This window comes from Mytilus californianus, unplaced genomic scaffold (genome assembly GCF_021869535.1).
Source record: "Mytilus californianus isolate M0D057914Y unplaced genomic scaffold, xbMytCali1.0.p SCAF_4, whole genome shotgun sequence".
In the NCBI taxonomy this organism is placed as follows: domain Eukaryota; kingdom Metazoa; phylum Mollusca; class Bivalvia; order Mytilida; family Mytilidae; genus Mytilus; species Mytilus californianus.
Window position 1 is genome coordinate 106,340,893 of NW_026262690.1, and position 18,704 is coordinate 106,359,596.

At 32.7% G+C, this 18,704-nt stretch overlaps 1 protein-coding gene across 1 annotated transcript; it reads left to right on the forward strand.

The window, feature by feature from the left end:
• Nucleotides 1-2,982: 2,982 nt before the first annotated feature.
• Nucleotides 2,983-18,387, forward strand: LOC127739010 (eukaryotic translation initiation factor 5-like). The gene is made up of 12 exons (XM_052250573.1): nt 2,983-3,066; nt 3,177-3,310; nt 5,084-5,309; nt 7,804-7,885; nt 8,209-8,381; nt 9,010-9,126; nt 10,394-10,558; nt 12,591-12,755; nt 13,791-13,955; nt 15,846-16,010; nt 16,249-16,386; nt 17,032-18,387. Exons 3-12 carry the CDS (start codon nt 5,235-5,237, stop codon nt 17,122-17,124), a joined length of 1,338 nt encoding a protein of 445 aa, XP_052106533.1. The 5' UTR covers nt 2,983-3,066; nt 3,177-3,310; nt 5,084-5,234; the 3' UTR covers nt 17,125-18,387.
• Nucleotides 18,388-18,704: the final 317 nt, after the last annotated feature.

Below are 18,704 nucleotides of genomic sequence, written 5' to 3' on the forward strand. Positions count from 1 at the left end.
ATTTTGTAAAATATTTCTTTTCTCCATTTGAACTGTACACGTATACCTAACAACAAAATTGTTTTCATTTACCTGTGTTTAAAGTAATTGCAAATGGCTGATATTTTTGTTCAAGCATATTGTTTTTCTTAAATTTTTAACATTTCACAGCGGTATAACATGTTACTTTAAATATTCTTCCCTTAGTTTATATATTTTGTATTTACATTGTATCATAGATCAAATTTATTTGTTCAGTGTATGTTCACTGGTGTTAATATGTCTTTTGATTGAGTTAAGCCATTTCAATTGATATTTTATAGTGTGTCTTTCTATGTTGTGATGTTACACTATTGTTTCAGATAAGGGTGAAGGTTTGGTACCATTAAAACGTTTAAACCTATGTCAGGAATCTGATGTTCAGTAGTTGTCGTTTGTTGATGTGGTTCATAAGTGTTTCTCGTTTCTCGTTTTTTATATAGATTAGACCGTTGGTTTCCCCGTTTGAATGGTTTTACACTAGTAAATTTTGGGGTCCTTTATAGCTTGCTTTTCGGTGTGAGCCAATGCTCCGTGTTGAAGACCGTACTTTGACCTATTATGGTTTACTTTTATAAATTTTGACTTGGATGGAGAGTTGTCTCATTGGCACTCATACCACATCTTCTTATATCTATTATATGATATCATTTAATTAGAATATCAATTTTGTTATGCATGCTTTGGTTATGCATGTCATGTATATGATTTTTTAAAGAAAACATTTCTTTTTTTTATTAAAGATTTCTTAGTAAAGTGTATGTTTCTTTTTTTCTTTCTATTCTTATTAATTTACTAAAATCGGAATGAAGACCGGCAAAATAGCAAAACTCTTTAGAAATCGCTATTTTGCCGGATCCGGCAAAATAATAACTGCCTTAAGTTATTGAAAAAAAAATGCTATACGTTTCAATAAGGTCATTGAACAATGTCAAAATTGAGAATGGAAATGGGGAATGTGTCAAAGAGACAACAACCCGACCAAAGAGCAGAAAACAGCCGAAGGCCACCAATGGGTCTTCAACACAGCGAGAAAATCCCGCACCCAGAGGCGGGCTTCAGTTGGCCCCTAAACCAAAATGTGTACTAGTTCAATGAAAATGGACGACACACTAAACTCCAAAACATATAAATGAACTAAAATTAAAAAAACATTCAAGACTAACAAAGGCCAGAGGCTCCTGACTTGGGACAGGCGCAAAATGCGGCGGGGTTAAACATGTTTTGTAAGATCTCAAGCCTCCCCTATACCTCAAGCCAATGTAGAATTAACAAACACACAGCAATACGCACAGTAAAACTCAGTTTAAAAGAAGTCTGAGTCCGATGTCAGAACATTTATTGTAAAAAAAAATCCTCAATCGAAAAAAAGGATCCCCTAGTGTTTGCAGATACGTGTATACAATTGTAATGTGTGAACAAGACAAACCTTCAACAAGTAGTGATACAATAAGTGGTGCAAATACTGCGGCATTGTTAATGCACCGTTAGTGAGGTTGACTGTCTTGTTTCATAAATTATTAATCGTTGTAGAAGTGTTTGCGTCACTGATGACCATCTGATCAATCCATCTTTCCTATGTATCTGTCATTTTTCTGACTTTTAACAACCAGCAGCTAAAGAAGAGTATCGTTTCTTTAAATAAAAAGTCCCCTTGAGATCCTTATATATAATTTGAAATCGAACTTTGAATAAGCTTTCATGTAGTAACTTCGAATACTCTAAGATCGGTACTTTGTTTCTTTTATCTTTTTGTTGGTTGTTTTTGTGCTCAGTACCGATCTGATAAAACAAGCCCTTTAAACTGAAACTGATTCTTTACCTGGTTTTCCGGAGAAAAAAAATCCAGTTATTACATTAAAATGTTGAAGTACGTCGGGTTGGTAGGCAGCTGCCAATAGTTTCCGTGCAATAACTTATGAACCGTTCAACTAGCTGATGTTTTTTTTAAATTTCAATATGTTGATACAAATGACAAAATGTAGGTCAAGTTCGATATCGAAGATTTTTACGATATATATATAGTCTTTGAAAAATTGGAAAATGACACTGTATGTCGTTTCCGTGCAATAACTTATGAACAGTTCAGTCAATGCTTTCAAAATTTTAATATGTTGTTACTGATGACAAAACTAGGGTTAGGTTTTATATTGACGATTTTCACTTCTACTGATGTTCATGGTCCTTGATAGATTGGGAAATGGCATTTGATAATATGTTGTTAAATATAAATATCAATGCTCGAATAATTCCTTTTACAGGCTTTATTAGTGACATTTATATATAATTAATCGATTTTAAAAGTAAATTGTATCCGATTCAAATATAGATATATATTTTTATACGAACACTAATAAAACTAAATTACACTGTACTTTCAAATTAACATTGGCACCACCGTACACAGCAATTAAATATAAATATTTATAATCAGATAATTCCTGCAGAGACATATAATATGTCTCTGATTCCTGTTAAGGTTGTAATACAAGACAGTGACTTAATTGTTTATCCAAGTTAAAAATAGACCCTAATTTAAAAATAAATAATATAAAGATACAATATTGTAAAACTCACGAGTCCTTTCAACTTTATTATACTGTACATTTCAATTTGTTTAGTGCAGACGCATGCAAACATTGACCTGACGTCACTGAGAATGCTCATGCGGGGTTTTATAAAAATTAAAATGTGCATCTTACTATTCTATTAATCAGAGTCTCTGTTCCGATTAATACCTCCGAACATAGATCCCTTCTAGCTGTTCCTGAATCGATATAAAAAATAAACTTCTCGTGTTGTATCATAGAATTATTGTATTAAAGCATCCTGATATGTGACATAAGTCCCTCCCCCTTCTTAAAAATTCTTAAACGATAAAAAAATCTTTCCTTTAATCAGACCACATTCTTTCGACTTAAGATCTGGTACCAACATCTTTAAAACTGTGTTCTCAGCTCTGTAGATAATTCAATAAATACCAGTCGAACACATTACATCAACGACATCCGGGTATTTCATTATCAGCGCAACCAGAACTTACTGAAGGTCGGTTGTGGTCTAGGAACAAATTTTCATCAAAAACATTGGAATGTGTTATTCTTTGATACTCATTATTCTTCAACATAAACTTTACATTGTTTTCTTTTGTTTTTCAGATTCTGGTATTCCACGGGAAGCAGATTAACGGAAATTTTGCTGACATATTTGGGAGTTACTAGTTCCCAGGCAAAACGCCAGATTTTCATTACCTCAGCAATCATTAGTCGTATGAAGTTTTTGCGCCTAGACAGTAAGTTTATTTTAAATAATTTTGAGGTTCATCATGTATTTGATTATTTTATTGAAACAGAAAGTTGGTGAGATGTCACAATATTGCGCCATACTGTACAGTCGTGTAACACGTGGGCCGATTATGGGATGGGATTGGCTGACACGTAGCAGACAGCAAGACCTTGTGAAAACCATATTTTACCTTGAAATAATATGGAGTACAAAATGTATCTAATTTTTATTTTCAGCTCACCACATTGTTTTATAATTAAACATTTGGAATTTTGTTTTGTTTTATTTCATTATCACCAAGACTGATCAAGATGTTTGTTTAATTAATGATTGCTGAGTAATGTACTTGAACAAAATTTTTGTTGGTCTAATTAACTATTTAGTGTGAAACATGGGAAATGTAGATAAGTCAATTCCCATTCCATACATTAAATTATTGTTTTATAATACAATGACACTTTTGATTGGCAACATTACCTTGATGGAAAAGTTCCATATGGCAACCCATGGAATAAAATATAAGGTTCATTTTTATTTTTCACTCTTTTCGGTCCTGCCTCTTTTTTTAGTTTATCCTGACTTTTTTTTTTACATAAATTGTCATCCTGCCTTTTTTTTTGCAAATAATCTCATCCTGCCTATTTTTTTACTCGAAACTCCTGTCCTGCCTATTTTTTTCAAATTTCATCCTAGCCCCCCCCCCCCCCCCCCCCCCCCATAAAAATCAAATGGTAGCTCCCTAACATCAAAATGATATGCTTTGCTTCATGGTATGATAATTTGATGGAAAAAAATTCTTACTGGAACCAACATCAAGAACACATTAATTTCTGAATATGGTTTAAATACAACTAATGTTCTCCAGCTGAGTCTAGCAATATTCAAGGTAATTTAATACACTGTCCAACATTGCCCTTGAAATCTGGGTTATAACGCTAAAGTGCCCTTTCAGACAACTAGCACCCTTCTGCCCTGAGATTCAAGCTGGAACACTGATTTATATTTATTTCATGGAGTAGGCTTGCTGCATGTGGATTTCCTACCAACAAATCACTTTAGAGAAGTTGAAAAATTGTTAAATGGATACTTTATTTTATTTTATAATGTGTTCCACTTTATATTGTCAAGAGACATACATGTATCTTTGGAGGAGAGTTGTCTTATGTGTAGGAAGTTGTGGTATGAGTCCCACCAGGATGTACAATTTAACTGAAGACTTTCAAATTGGTATTTGCTGCTCTTACATCAAGTATGGTAGGGTGTCTAAAAAAATTATTCATATTTTTGAGTGATACATGTTTATCTTTCTGCAGACTTTTTTAGCTAGCTTGTTTTAATCATCCAACTAAGTGTGTTGATCTAGTACTATTAGGCTCATATAAGGGCCTTTCTATAAACATGATACAAAAAAACACCTCTTTTTTGTTATTAAGGAGTAAGTCTTTCATTGTAGGTAACTGAAAACAATTCTTCTTTTTTTATCAGAAGTTCATTTTCAATCGTCCTGGTCAGGTGTGAAATTCCATCCCCTATGACATTGCAGAGTCATCAATCAATTGAAATTTAGTGTCAAACTATTGTGGAAAGCACTTTGAAATTATCTTGCTGAGCAATCTTGACTTAACTCTTTTTGTCAGACGGACTCGATTACTGAGAAATGCTTTATAACACAAGATTTGCAATATTGACAGCTGTATTATAAAATACTATCCAAACCTTGATCAGAACCTCTCTTATTTCGCTTTGGTTGATTTATGCATTTTCTTCACAATTTTTTCAGGGCCATTGCCGTGGCACTCGAGAAGAATTGAACCACAAGAACACGATCGGACTATTAGTCACTTATTGAGTTTTATGAATTTCCAAAGATTTTGTTGTCATTTATATTATACGGGGAGTGGTAAACACAGTATAAAAGATTTAATATCATCATGGCTAGTATCAACATCAACAGCGACATCAGTGACCCGTTCTACCGTTATAAGATGCCTAGGATCATAGCCAAGGTAAAGAAACACTTGACAATGAAACTGGATTGTATCAAATTGTTATAGGCTTTACATGACCAAAACTTGTCAATCTGTGGTTTTTATACAACCGTGAAAAATTTGTCATATATTGCTATCACGTCGTCGTCCGAAGACATTTGGTTTCCGGACAATAACTTTAAGTGTATGGATCTCTGAAATTTAACCAAATGGTTCAATACCACGAAAGGAAGGTTGGGATTGTTTTTGGGGGTGATGGTCCCAACCGTTTAGGAATTAGGGCCCAAAACAAGCATTTTTCTAGTTTCAGGACAATGACTTGTGTATTAGTATTTTGATTGCTCTGAAATTGTACCACAAGGTTCAATACCACAAGTAGAATGTTGGGATTCATTTTGGGGGTAATTGCCCAAACTGTTCAGGAATTAGGGGCCAAAACAAGCATTTTTCTAGGTATCAGACAATAACTGTGTTTAAGTGTATGCATGTCTTAAATTGTACCACATTTTACTAAAAGAAAATTTCTTCAAATATTATTTTTTTTGGAGGGGGGGTCAATTTTTTTTCCTCAAGATTTAAGAAATTATCAATTTTCCAAAAGAAAAATTGGGGGTCACAATTTATTTTGCCATTTCTTTGTATATAGTCTGAAAACAGATTTACTAAGTATTGCGCAACAGCACAGTGTATTGCACAACAGCAAGAAATCTTCATTTGAATATAAATTCAAATCATATAACCAATTTCAAGTTCTTTGACTACATTTATTCTGTGTCAGAAACCTATAATGTGTCAAATATTTAATTACAATCCAAATTCAGACCTGTATCAAGCTTGAATATTGTGTCCAAATTTTGCCCCAACTGTTCAGGGTTGGACCTCTGCGGTCGTATCCAGCTGTGCTCGGCAAAGCAGTTTATTTCATATTTAAAAAAAAAAGTTTTTGCAGATGAAAAAAAATGGTTACTCTGGTTTCTTTTCACAATTTCCAATGATGCTTTTTGTCTCGCCTTGACGGAGTCAAAAAGCAAGACATAGGTATGCTGTTTCCGGCGTCGGCGACGGTGTCAACAATGTATTAGTTTGTGATTAGGTCTAGTTCATGGTGAACCACTAGTGGTAGGTCAATGATATTTGGTATGCAGTTGTATTAGCATTGGCACATCTCATTACCATGGAGATTATTTGGTCCCGCCCCCTCAGTCAAGGTCTATTGACTTTGAAACTTTTCATAGTTTACATGTATTAGTTGGTGATTAGGTCAATTTATGGGGAACCACTACTGGTAGGTTGATGATATTTGGTATGCAGTTGTATAAGCATTGGCTTATCTCATTTCTATGGAGATTATTTGGATCCGCCCCCTTAGTCATGGTCTATAGACTTTGAAAATTTTGCTAAGTTAACATGTATTAGTTTGTGATTAGGTCAGTTCAAGGGGAACCATTAGTGGTAGGCCAATTTTAATTGGTTTTCAGTTGTATAAGCATTAGAACATCTCATTTCCGTGGAGAATATTTTGCTCCGCCCCCCTCAGTCATGGTCTATTTACTTTGAAACTTTTGCTTAGTTTACATGTATTAGTTTGTGATTAGATCAGTTTAAGATGAACTGCTAATGTTAAGTCAATGATATTTAGTATGCAAATTTATTGGCATTTGCAAGTATCGTTTCCATGGAGATTGTATAGCTCCACCCCTGATCATGGTTCATTGACTTTGAATCTTTTACATAGTTTACAAGTTAATGTTGTGTTTAGGTTTGTTTAAAGGGAACGACTTATAATAAGTCAATGGTATTTGGTATGCAGTTGTATTAGCATTGGCACATCTCATTCCATGGAGATTGTTTAGCCATGTACCTTCAGTCATGATCCATCGACTTTGAATATTTGCATAACTTACATGTTAAAGTATTGCTATTTTAATTTCAACATTTGCATTATCAAAATTACAAAAAGGCGAGACATCTCTGTGATAACAGTTTATTTCATATAGCTTATATAATTATATACCACACTTTACAATGTAGAATGTAAAACAAGAATTTCTTGTCCGGTTAACAACATTCTCTAGAGCAAATCTGATTTACAAATAAATAAATAAAAAGTTTTTTCCTGCCTGCCGGGCTTTGATAGTTTTTACATGTCAAGGACTCAACATTCATTTTTCCATGGCCCAAGAAATAAATGATGAGCATACAATATAATGAACCAAAAAACATATGAGGAAACTTGTAAGTTTTTAACTTTTAAGAATGAATATTGACAAACACATTCTGTACATCAGACTAATATAAATTAAACAAAATTAAATGATTTTAACAGGTTCAGCAGACCATTGAGACTGCACCTTAGGAACATAGTTCGACACGTAAAAGGAACTTTTAAGAACAAATTGCAGTATTAAATTTCTACATCCTCATGGATGAATGTCGAAGGTTTTACTGGATATTTTTATGTTCAATGCAATGTGTATTTCATTATTCAGGGTATACATTTTGTATTTTGTAGGTCGAAGGGAAAGGGAATGGAATTAAAACTGTTATTGTTAACATGCCTGAAGTTGCAAAGGCTTTATCAAGACCACCAACATGTAAGTACCAGTTGTGCAATATATATATTATTATACTGAAAAGAAAGGGAAAAAAGTTTTATGGCCTAAAAATTCAAGCAAAAATGAAAGTCAACAAAGGAGAGTTTCATATAATTTGGAGCATTGATCTTATACATGAATAAGCACTAAAATTTGGTGGAGTACTGCCTATTTGCTTGTTACTTGAATTATTTCTCATAAAATCATTTTGAAATGTTTGAATTTGTCTGTAGACATTCCTGATCTTGAATTTCAAAATTTACAAATTATAATCTCTATTTGAAAATAATGTTATTCATATCAATTTTAAATTTGTATTTCAGATACAACCAAATTTTTTGGATGTGAACTTGGCGCTCAAACTCAAGTTGATTTGAAAAATGACAGATTCATTGTTAATGGCTCACATGATTCTCCTAGACTTCAACAACTATTGGATATCTTTATTAAGAAGTTTGTCTTGTGTCCAGAATGCCATAATCCAGAAACTGTATTGGTATGCTATCAGTAGTTATGTTTTGTATACAAGATAAATCCTTGTAAATAGAGTTTAAAATTGAAGTCACAGGATTGGGCATATAATTTGAATTTAAAAAGATTATTCTTATTTTTGAAAAGTAGTCAAGTGCAAATTTTCAATATTCACAAGGGAAATAGAATATTTAGCCACAGTTGGCTGAATCTGTCAAAATATTTTGATCCATCTGACCTGTCTTTGTAAAATGTCCTCTCCATCTTAAGTAATAATTTATTTCTCTCATAAAGACCAATCTGAAAGCATGCATTTTTGCCATAGTCCGACAAACCTCTGGAAATTTAAGTTGTTAAGAAAAGTATCAAAAGCTTTAAAACAGTATGTATATTTCATTACTTGAAAATTTAGTTGGGTCAAGAAATAATACAGGCTACAGCTATCAGATAAAAACAAGCAAAATGGGAAAATTATAAATTTACTAAGTCGGTAGTTATAGGATTTTTTAATTCTTTCTTTCTGTAAAAGAGGGGGGGGGGGGGGTTGTAAATAGGATATAATATAAGCATTTGACTTTTTTTAATTTTGACCTTGCATCATGATGCAATTATCTTTAAAATGTATTTATTTTCTCTTGTACTTTTTATTCTAGAGTGTGTCCCAGAAAAAACAGACAATAGGACAAAGATGTATTGCCTGTGGATACAATGGAATGGTTGATATGAGACATAAATTAACTCCTTTTATCATCAAGAATCCTCCAGATATGGTAAGCAAGGATCTATCCAGTATTTTCATGTAGCACCATGGTGTTTGAAAATAGCACCATTTCTCTAAAATTATAGCAAAACTTTCATCATATTCTATTATAAAACATATTCAGATAGTGCCATGGTGCTATAAGGCCATGGGGAGAAAGCTGTGGAAAGGGAACACCCTAAGCCTACAATCGGAATACTCGAGACATTAGACAAATATTCACACCTTTTATAATAAAAATAGTCCAGATATAGAAAGACTACAATAGGAATACTATTAATTACACATTTAGTGTGACAAAAATTCACACCTTTTATCATAAAATATATATGAGATATGGTAAGACTGTAATTGGAATACTCTCTACACCTTTAGTTTGACAAAAATTCACACCTTTTATCATAAAATATATATCAGATATGGTAAGACTGTAATTGGAATACTCTCTACACCTTTAGTTTGACAAAAATTCACACCTTTTATCATAAAATATATATCAGATATGGTAAGACTGTAATTGGAATACTCTTTACACATTTAGTTTGACAAAAATTCACACGTTTTATTATAAAAAATATTCCAGACAGACTACAATACAATACTATGTACACATTTAATTTTGAAAAAAATTCACACCTTTCTATCAACAAGAGCTCTATAGACATGGTAAAACTAAAATTGAAATAGTATTTACACATTTATTTTTGATAGAAATTCACACCTTTTTATCAACAAGAGTTCTATAGTTATATTTACACATTTGATTTTGACATTTATTATCACCTATCATATTAATTCTCAAGATAGGAATATAGGCTACTAAAAATTATGACACAATTTATGGAGACAAACATGTATATAACATAATGCCTTTTTGTCATCAAGAACCTTTCATGTTGTTTGTTTTTTTGTCGTTTTCTGTTTATTGCCACAGCACTGTCAGTTTGTTTTTCGACTGTGAGTTTGAATTTTCCTTTAGTACCTTTCGTCTCTCCTTTTCAGGTAAAAATATAATCTAAATATGTTCACCAATTAGAATTGAGGAGTTTTTGACAAATATGCCATTGAAAGGTTGGATGATAAGCTGTTGTTCTATCATTTCAATTTAGTTTGTACCTAAGTATGTACCTAACAACTGATGATAAAATCTTCACCATAGCTGTGCTTTACATGTACATATGTTATACATGTTCCTATTTAAAACTGAATTTTGAAATCATGAAAAAAATGATGTATAAGTTCAAAGTGATGTTATATTTATGTATTGATATTTATAGGATCCAGCAGCAACTCCAACTAAAGCTAGTAAGAAAGAAAAGAAGAAGAGTAAGAAATCTGATAAGGATAAAGATGATGATCGAGCAAGTCCTGAAGCTAATGCCCAGGAACAAATGGCTGCACAAAGAGCTAGTGGTGGCATCATCGATGCTCCAATAATTAAGGTAATTTGTAAGCATTTGTATAATGCCCAAAATAACATTACAATCTATCCTTTCTTTTCCAAATGCTAAAATTAATCAACATATTTCATGCTTTTTGGCTATTGTTAGTAAAAACTTGCTTATTTTGTTGACACTTTTACTGTAGTTCTGTATAACTTGGACAGATAACTTGGGACTTGTGACGAAGCTGTTTGGTAAAGGCATATCTACACACGTTTCATTTTAAGGGGGCATTGTTAAAAATGATAAACAAAAGGTCATGTTATAGACAATATAGGTAAAGCACTGTTAAAAAGCTCAGAACATTTCCCTATATCATGTATATAGTCTATATAGATTATTTAAAAAAATATATTTTACCCTCCTACATACAAGGAGTCAGTTTCACAAAAAAACTTACGACTAAGATTGATCGTAAGTATACTGAATTGTTCATGACTTACGAACAATTTTAGTCGTAAGTATTTTTGTGAAACCGACTCCAGATTATTACTGCCAGGAGGCAAAAAACATGTTTATATTTTGTTGGCCTATATACAAATGATGAGACACTTATGTTGGATTCCCCTACATGAATCTGATGATTGAACTGTCAACTCTGATGTAAATAAAAATGGAAAACAACATACTACTTACTTATAAAAATAAGGAGATGTGATAAAATTGCCAATGAGACAACTATCCACCTGAGTCCAAATGACGGATGTAAGCAATATATGTATAGATGTTTATTTTTACTTGCAAACTTTCTTGTTGGGAACCTGTAGGCTTTATAATGCAGATATGTTGATATCACTTAAATGAACAAATAACTATCTTCAGGGGTTCAAATTAGCGGTGGTCCGAGGTCTGGGACCTATAAGATTTACGGTCCGACTTCCAATTTGGTTATTAGCTGCACCCGACGGACTTTCGATTTTCAAGTTTCAGAAAACATATATGATGATCTTCTGTATGAAACACTTTGTTATAACTCGTAAATTGATGTGGTAATGAGTCACGATAAATAAGCTTTGTGCTGAAATTTTTATTTCAACTTCGTGATCCACTTCATGGTTCATTAATAGTACAGCGTATCAGATGACAATTTTTATTGGTGCTTTCGTCGAGGTCCGCGTTCATCATATTAACGAACGTTGCTAAACCATGAGTTTGTTTCGCTTTGGCGTCACGTCTTTTAAGAGAAAAACGGGTGAGGCAGGTGAAATTCTGACTACTTCGGGTGTAGCTAAACAAAAGAAGTCCGACATTGAAGCTATGAAAGTTTTTACAAGGAGAAAAGTTGTGATCGCGAGAAACGTGCGAAAATTCAAGTCTCATTGACAGAATGATCGCCCTTGACTCCACTTTCGAGGAGGTTCCGGAACCATGAAAGACTAAAGACCAAAAGACGATCGTGAAAAACAGGAAAAAAATTTAAGCCCCTCTGGAAAATCGATCGACCGTGGCTATATTTTGACTGGTCTAATGTCATGTACATACTGCAAAAAGTTCCCCACCCGTTCAAAAAAAGAAAGTGCACTTGTAAGGGTAACACAAAATCTTAAAATAGATCCAATCAAAATAGCTAAAGTAACACCCCAGCATTTATCTTGTTTAAAGCAGTGGATCCATGAAAGTGACCCAAATTTTAAGTCTAAAGATTTATTGTCAGACACTAAACTTGGACAATGTTTTCTCAAGCAGCAATGTAAGCATGATCTGTTAAATAGTCTTAGATATAAAGTTCTCTTCAACACTGCATACAGTTTGCAAAAAAAGGGAAACCCTTCAGTGACTGAATTTGTTCATGAAATCCATAGCTAAAATGGTGTTGATATTGGTAAGCAGTACTTCAATATTGGAGGGTGTGAACTGTTTATACGCTGGAGAGTCCATTATATGAGAAACGAGATGAGTTTATGAGTTATGAAATGATTTCATATAAAAGTAGGACCTGGGAATTAGGTTGTGGACCTTTGAGTTTGGAGTTTGAAAGGTCCTGGACATTCCAGTACCTAATATTAATTTGAACCCCTGATCTTTATTTTAGAATCACGAGGAAGAGGATGACGAAGATTGGGGAGAAGACTTTAGTGAAGATGCTGTCAAACAGAGAATGGAGGAACTTAGTGAAGCTGCCAAACAGATGGCATTTACTGATGATCTGGAAAAAACTATTGAGGAAAGACTCAATATCTTTTATCATTTTGTAAAGGTAGGAACAAAACACATATGTTTGCACTTAAGAATTGAATGCTTCTTTTTGTAACTTCATTGGGGTGTAAAAGCGTTGACTGAAGTACATTTTGTATGAAGTGCAGAAGCGCTTCATTCTAAAAATGTGCGCACGGTCAACGCTTTTACAACCCTATAAAGTTACAAAAAGAAGCATTCAATACTTATAATTACATTTTTTAGCTAGGATCATGAAAACACGATTTTTATCAAGTTTTTGTTTAATTTACCTGTGCACTTTATTGTGGAACCTCGTGTCATCAGAATAGCCAATATTTTCTGGTGGGTTTGAACCCACCCCTACTGAAAAATGGTCATTTTCAGTCTATTTTTCTATTTTAATACGACCTTGAGAGGTGAACAATGACTTAACTGTGTTTCTTTGTCATTCAAGTATTACCTTACAGTTACAGCAATCTATCCATGCTGACTGGAAGTAAATGTGACTTGAGAATCTTGCTGGGGAGTTATTATTGGCTAGCCAAGTATGCCTAAATGTCCGTTTTTACCGATTTCTGACAAAACGGTGACCTAGATTTTACAGACCAGATTTCTTTTGGCCATATTATACCTCCTTGTGTTCCTGTTCCGTCTATGCATGTATTTATGATACTAGTTGATACCTACAGCCCATACCAGTAACTTAGTGGTCATTAAAAGACTCCCACCCCCACCTGATTTTGGCTACTTTTCACGTTTTTTCCGATTTTGAACTCTAAAAAGGCCATTAAAGTTGCCATATTTTCATAATCACACATCTGAGAAGAGTTTATGGACCATGAATTGCATGGTTGAAGTCCCTGCTGTAAAGACAGTTGAGCTGGAGCAGTTCTGAAAAAGTATGGAGGGTCATACAGGCCATCAAAGAGTGGTGGTCGCCATCATGACTACAGGCGGGATTGGGGGCGAAGGGGTTAAGGAAAAATCGTGTTCCAAACTGAAAAAAAAATATCAGGCAATTCAGACTAGTTCAAATTTATAGATATCAACTAAACATCATTTATTTGTATTGTAGAATAAAATTAACAGCAGTGAGGGTGTTGTGGGAGCTATGAAGGATATATTCAGTGAAGCAGAAAGACTAGAAGTCAAAGATAAGGCTACCATGGTTCTTGTTGAACTTCTTTTGAATAACAAAATAATTCTACAACTGAAACAGTATAAAGTTTTGTTTCTCAAGGTATGTATAAAGAACCGTACAGCATAGTGAAATGTATTCTGTTGAATGAAACTTTCATTTATTGTCTATTAATTATGCAAAGAGGTGGTTCAGTAAATCACTCTTGGTCTGAACGCATTAACTGAAAAAAAAAACTAAAATTTAGGGAGTGCAAAATTGCCATTTGATGTGTTTATATATTGCAAATTTTCATAAGTACAGCTTTTCATATGTGAAAGTTTCCTTTTAAACCTTGCCCATATACCATATACTGATTACTAGCCCATTCCTTATAATGATATTATAGGCATGCTGAGTTAGTATATATTAAAATGTGGTAAAACAAACAAGTCTGCGCTAGATAGAAGATAATATGACCATTCAAATGTTACAAATGTTACCAAAAAGGTCCATCCATTGCTATTTACGGATGTACTTAGGTGAAATTAGAATTTAAAATTGATAATATAAGTCAGAAGCAGGGCTTCCAAAATTATTTTTAGCCAGCCGGACATTTTATATATTATCCCGATTTTAATCCCTTAAGACTAAATAAACAAAAGGCAATTATGGTATTCAGTTGCTGAGTTGGCCATCCCAATGGCAATGATTGACATTAAAAAAAACGATATTAAACTTTCTTTGATTCAAATTCAAAGTTCTGACGTAAACTGTTAAATTGGCAGTGCATCATTCGGAGTGTGCAACATCAGCGTACTTATATCTGCCTTAAACTCTTTATTTGTGCAAAATAACGTTGTCAAAAACTTTGAATTCGTTAAAATCTTATACCGGATGTTATCTTGACAATGGTAAAACATGGACCAGAGATGGATACGTAAATTCCGTGTACGTTTGCAAAGCATGAATGAGTGTACGTAGCTCTTTCTACGTTATTTCTTCAAGAAAATATTCGAAATAAGTGGAGATAAAGGTATCAATGACAATTTAAGCATTTTTTGAAGAAATTAGGATGCATAATTAAATTTCACACCTGCGCACATGCACACACGTGTACTAGTTCAAACAGAGACATGTCTCTGGTTCAAACAACGTGGTTATGATGATTTTTTCATTTTCACCTTTTTAATTTTTTCATCAAATCATATTTGTAAACGTATTTCTGATAATTTAAATCTTTTTGACTAAATTAATTAGATGCAAACCGCTGAAATGTAAGAAAATAACTTTGAATAGACTGATCAATGTCCGGTTCATAATAGTTTACCTGTCACCTGAACAGGTAAATTTCAGCTGTTCGACAACTAATTAGCCTTGATTAAAATGAGAAGGTATTAAAGTAGGGGTTGTTTTGATAGTACTTAATGATCATGTCACTTTTATGACTCGAAATGTGTGGCTGTTAAAGGCAAAAGGTTGGGTCAAAAAGATCGCGAATTATGTTAAAATGACCGTCTCTTAAGAAAGCCTTGAAAACTAAAAAGTAGATGACCGTTTCATGCTTTGCCCAGCCGGACTTTTACCGGACATTATACAAATGTCCGGAATATATGACCGTTTTGGAAGCCTTGGTCAGAAGAGCATTAGTTAAGGAACAAAAAAGCTAAAAATATTGATAGGTTATGGAGCTCCTTTTTGAGATATTTGATTTAAAAAAAAATGGCGGGAAAAGGCTAACTCAGACTTTTACCATCTATTTGCTTTGGTATTATTTGGGTCTCAAATCGAAAAAAATGTAGAATCTGCTTAAATTTTGGTGAATGACCTTTTATGAGCTATTGAAGTCTTATATGAAAAGAAAAATGGGTGTTATGGGTTAAAATATTTTACCCTGTATCATAGGAAAAAAACCAAGGAGTCCGAACATCTGACAAAAAATCCTTAACCTGACCTAAGTATATCCTTAAATACTGAAATAGATGAGTGATTATTTGTTTTGTCTATTTCCAGTTTTGTTATGAGAATGACAAAGCCCAGAAGTACTTGTTAGGAGGATTAGAACAGTTAGTTGGAGTTCACAAAGATGATTTGTTGCCTAAGATGCCACATATACTGAAGACATTGTATGACTTTGACATTCTTGATGAGAAGGTCCTTATTGATTGGGGAGATAAGGTAAATTTTTTGCATTTATTGTTGTGTAATTTTTAAACAGTTTATTTGATAATTTAAATTGAAAATATAGACATGTATGTCCAAAGAAAGCGATTGTAAGGGTTGCAATATTGAATTTAATCTGAAATGTTTTTCCTAGAAGGTGCTTTATTGTATAGTGTGATATAAAAACAGAAATAGTTTTCTAGAAATACATAAGATGTATGCAAAACTGTAATGCAAAGTGTAACTGTTTCAGGTTTCTAAAAAATATGTTGACAAAAAGTTAGCAGAAGAAATCCACAACAAGTCTCAGCCATTCATCAGGTGGTTAAAAGAGGCAGAGGAAGAGGAGAGTGATAGTGAAGAGGAGGAGGAAGATGATGAAAATGTAGAGGTAAGAATTATTAAAGAGTATTAAGCGTATTTTTTTTACCCTGTGGATTCATTTATTTTTTCATGGATATTCGATTTGGTGATTTTATACAAGACGCATATATAAGGCTATTATCTCATGAATAAAAATGGATTCACTTTTAAAAAAAAAAAAAAAAAAAAAAGAGAAGAGAGAGAATTTGCCATCCTAAAATTTAAATTAATAAACATGTTCTTCTAAAAAAAGATGAATACTTTTTAAAAGCAATTTTAACAATGCTTTTTTATATATTTGATTCAGACCCTTGTTGTTATCCTTTGCTGCCACTGTATGTAAAGCAATCAATCAATCTTATCCTTAGCCATTTACACTTAATTATATTACTGCTATTAGAAAATACAAAGATATTAGACGTTTTTGTCAAAATGGATGCCAATGTATTAAACACAAGAGAATCAAAGCAAAATTTTGACAATCGTGTTTTTCATTACTGGTTAGTCAAATTTTACAAACTGTATATTGCACTGTACAGTAGTCAATGGTCGTCGTACTGTCCAATATTTTTGGTTATTCCTTTTATCCTTTTAATGTACTGTACACTGTAGTTAACTGTAATGTTACATTTCAAAATGGAGTAATATGTTAATCTTTTGTGTTTTACAACAGGTTGTGTATTCCACTTCTGGTAAAGTTGGAGAGGTGAAGGAAGAAAAGAAAGTTGAACAAGAAGAAGATGACTTTGATATTGATGCTATTTAAGGGACACAACTGTGTGATGACTTGTAAATTGTAAAGGGAAACAACTCTAGATATATTATAACCCAAACTCTTGTAGGATATTTTCTTGTGTAGATAAACATGTATTCAAAAAATCAAAAATTGTATATTGGTCTTGATGAAGCTGAAATATATATTATTTCTTTGTTATTGATAAGTGCTATATTAAACGAGTCTCATATGGCCAAATTAGTTGCTACAGTTGCTGAATTCTTCATTGCTTTATTAGTCTCTTGTCTGAAGCATTTGTTTCAGATTTAGTTCTTAAAATATGCAAAAATCAACATTGAAAAAGTCAATTATTACATCATACTCTGACAGCGTCAAGAATGTCAGGATTAACTATTTAGATCTATTTCTCATATTTTGCTTTTGTGTTGCATTGCTAATGACAAATTTTATAATCAGAAGTTTCAGAATATTTTTAATCTGATTGTCAGTTCTGTGTGAATATTACAAAGCATTTAACCATTTATATACATCATGGATTTCTAAATACAACTTGTTTAAAAATACCATTGAAATTAACTGATTACAGATAAGTAGATTGTACTTTTGGGCTTTTAATTCCCTAGAAAAGATTGAGCAAGTTGACTTGATATTGTTAATTTCATTTACATGTTTTATCTAGCTTAGTTTCATAGCTTAATAGAACATCTGTTGAATAATTTGAGGCAGTAGAAATTTCTTGTTAGTTGTCAAAGTGCAATCAAGATACGAATTGTCAATGGTATTTTTAAATGGGGTGTAAATGTCACATTAACCATTATTAAGATGATGTTTTTTGTCGGTGTATCATTATTGTAAATAGAAACAACAAAGAAGTTATGGTTTTAAATTGTAATTTTTATTGGTAGGAATATTTATGCTTGAATTTGAACAACATTGAAACCATTGTACATCTGCATAAGAAATAATCTTGATTTTTAAGAATGTTGATACCATAAATTGAGAAACTGGAATGAAACCATACATTTTTCTGTTCTTTCTTTATTTTCTATCAAAATTTCAAAAAAATAGATCAGAATTTATGATTTTTAAAATTTCAGTTTTTTTTTGTCGAAATTCAATAAAAATTCATTTCACTGATTTAATTAGAATTTTTGTCAGATCACATAGTTATTTTGTACATTCCAGTTTACATGATATATCAGTTATTATTTGGTAAAAGGACAGATTGATTTAAACACAATTTGTTAAATGTCTGTGATCTGTTGTACTAACAAAATAAACTTGTTGATTGAATGTTTCTTTGGTGTTGTATTATACCATATAAAAGGTACCAGTAAATAGAAATTAGCCAGTGAATCCATGAATTGGTTTATGAATCTTGAAAGTGATTCTTCCTTAAAAGGTAGGAGTGAACAGTTATAAGTCTGTCTGTCAATCTATTGGTCCATGAAACTTGAAGGTGATTCTTCCTATATAGCTATTATAGGTAGGAGTGAACAGTTATAATTCTGTCACTCCATTGGTCTATGAATCGTGAAGGTGATTCTTTCTGTAATAGTTATCTCATGAGGACGTTGTGTTTCAGTGTAAAATCACCCAGATGGCCGGAG

What these genes read in the sequence shown, in the direction of transcription:
- LOC127739010 (XM_052250573.1), top strand. Translation starts at nt 5,235, where the DNA reads ATGGCTAGTATCAACATCAACAGCGACATCAGTGACCCGTTCTACCGT. An exon ending in ATAATCCAGAAACTGTATTG is followed by an intron (nt 8,382 to 9,009) that starts GTATGCTATCAG and finishes TTTTTATTCTAG; the next exon opens with AGTGTGTCCCAGAAAAAACA. An exon ending in TCTTTTATCATTTTGTAAAG is followed by an intron (nt 12,756 to 13,790) that starts GTAGGAACAAAA and finishes TTTGTATTGTAG; the next exon opens with AATAAAATTAACAGCAGTGA.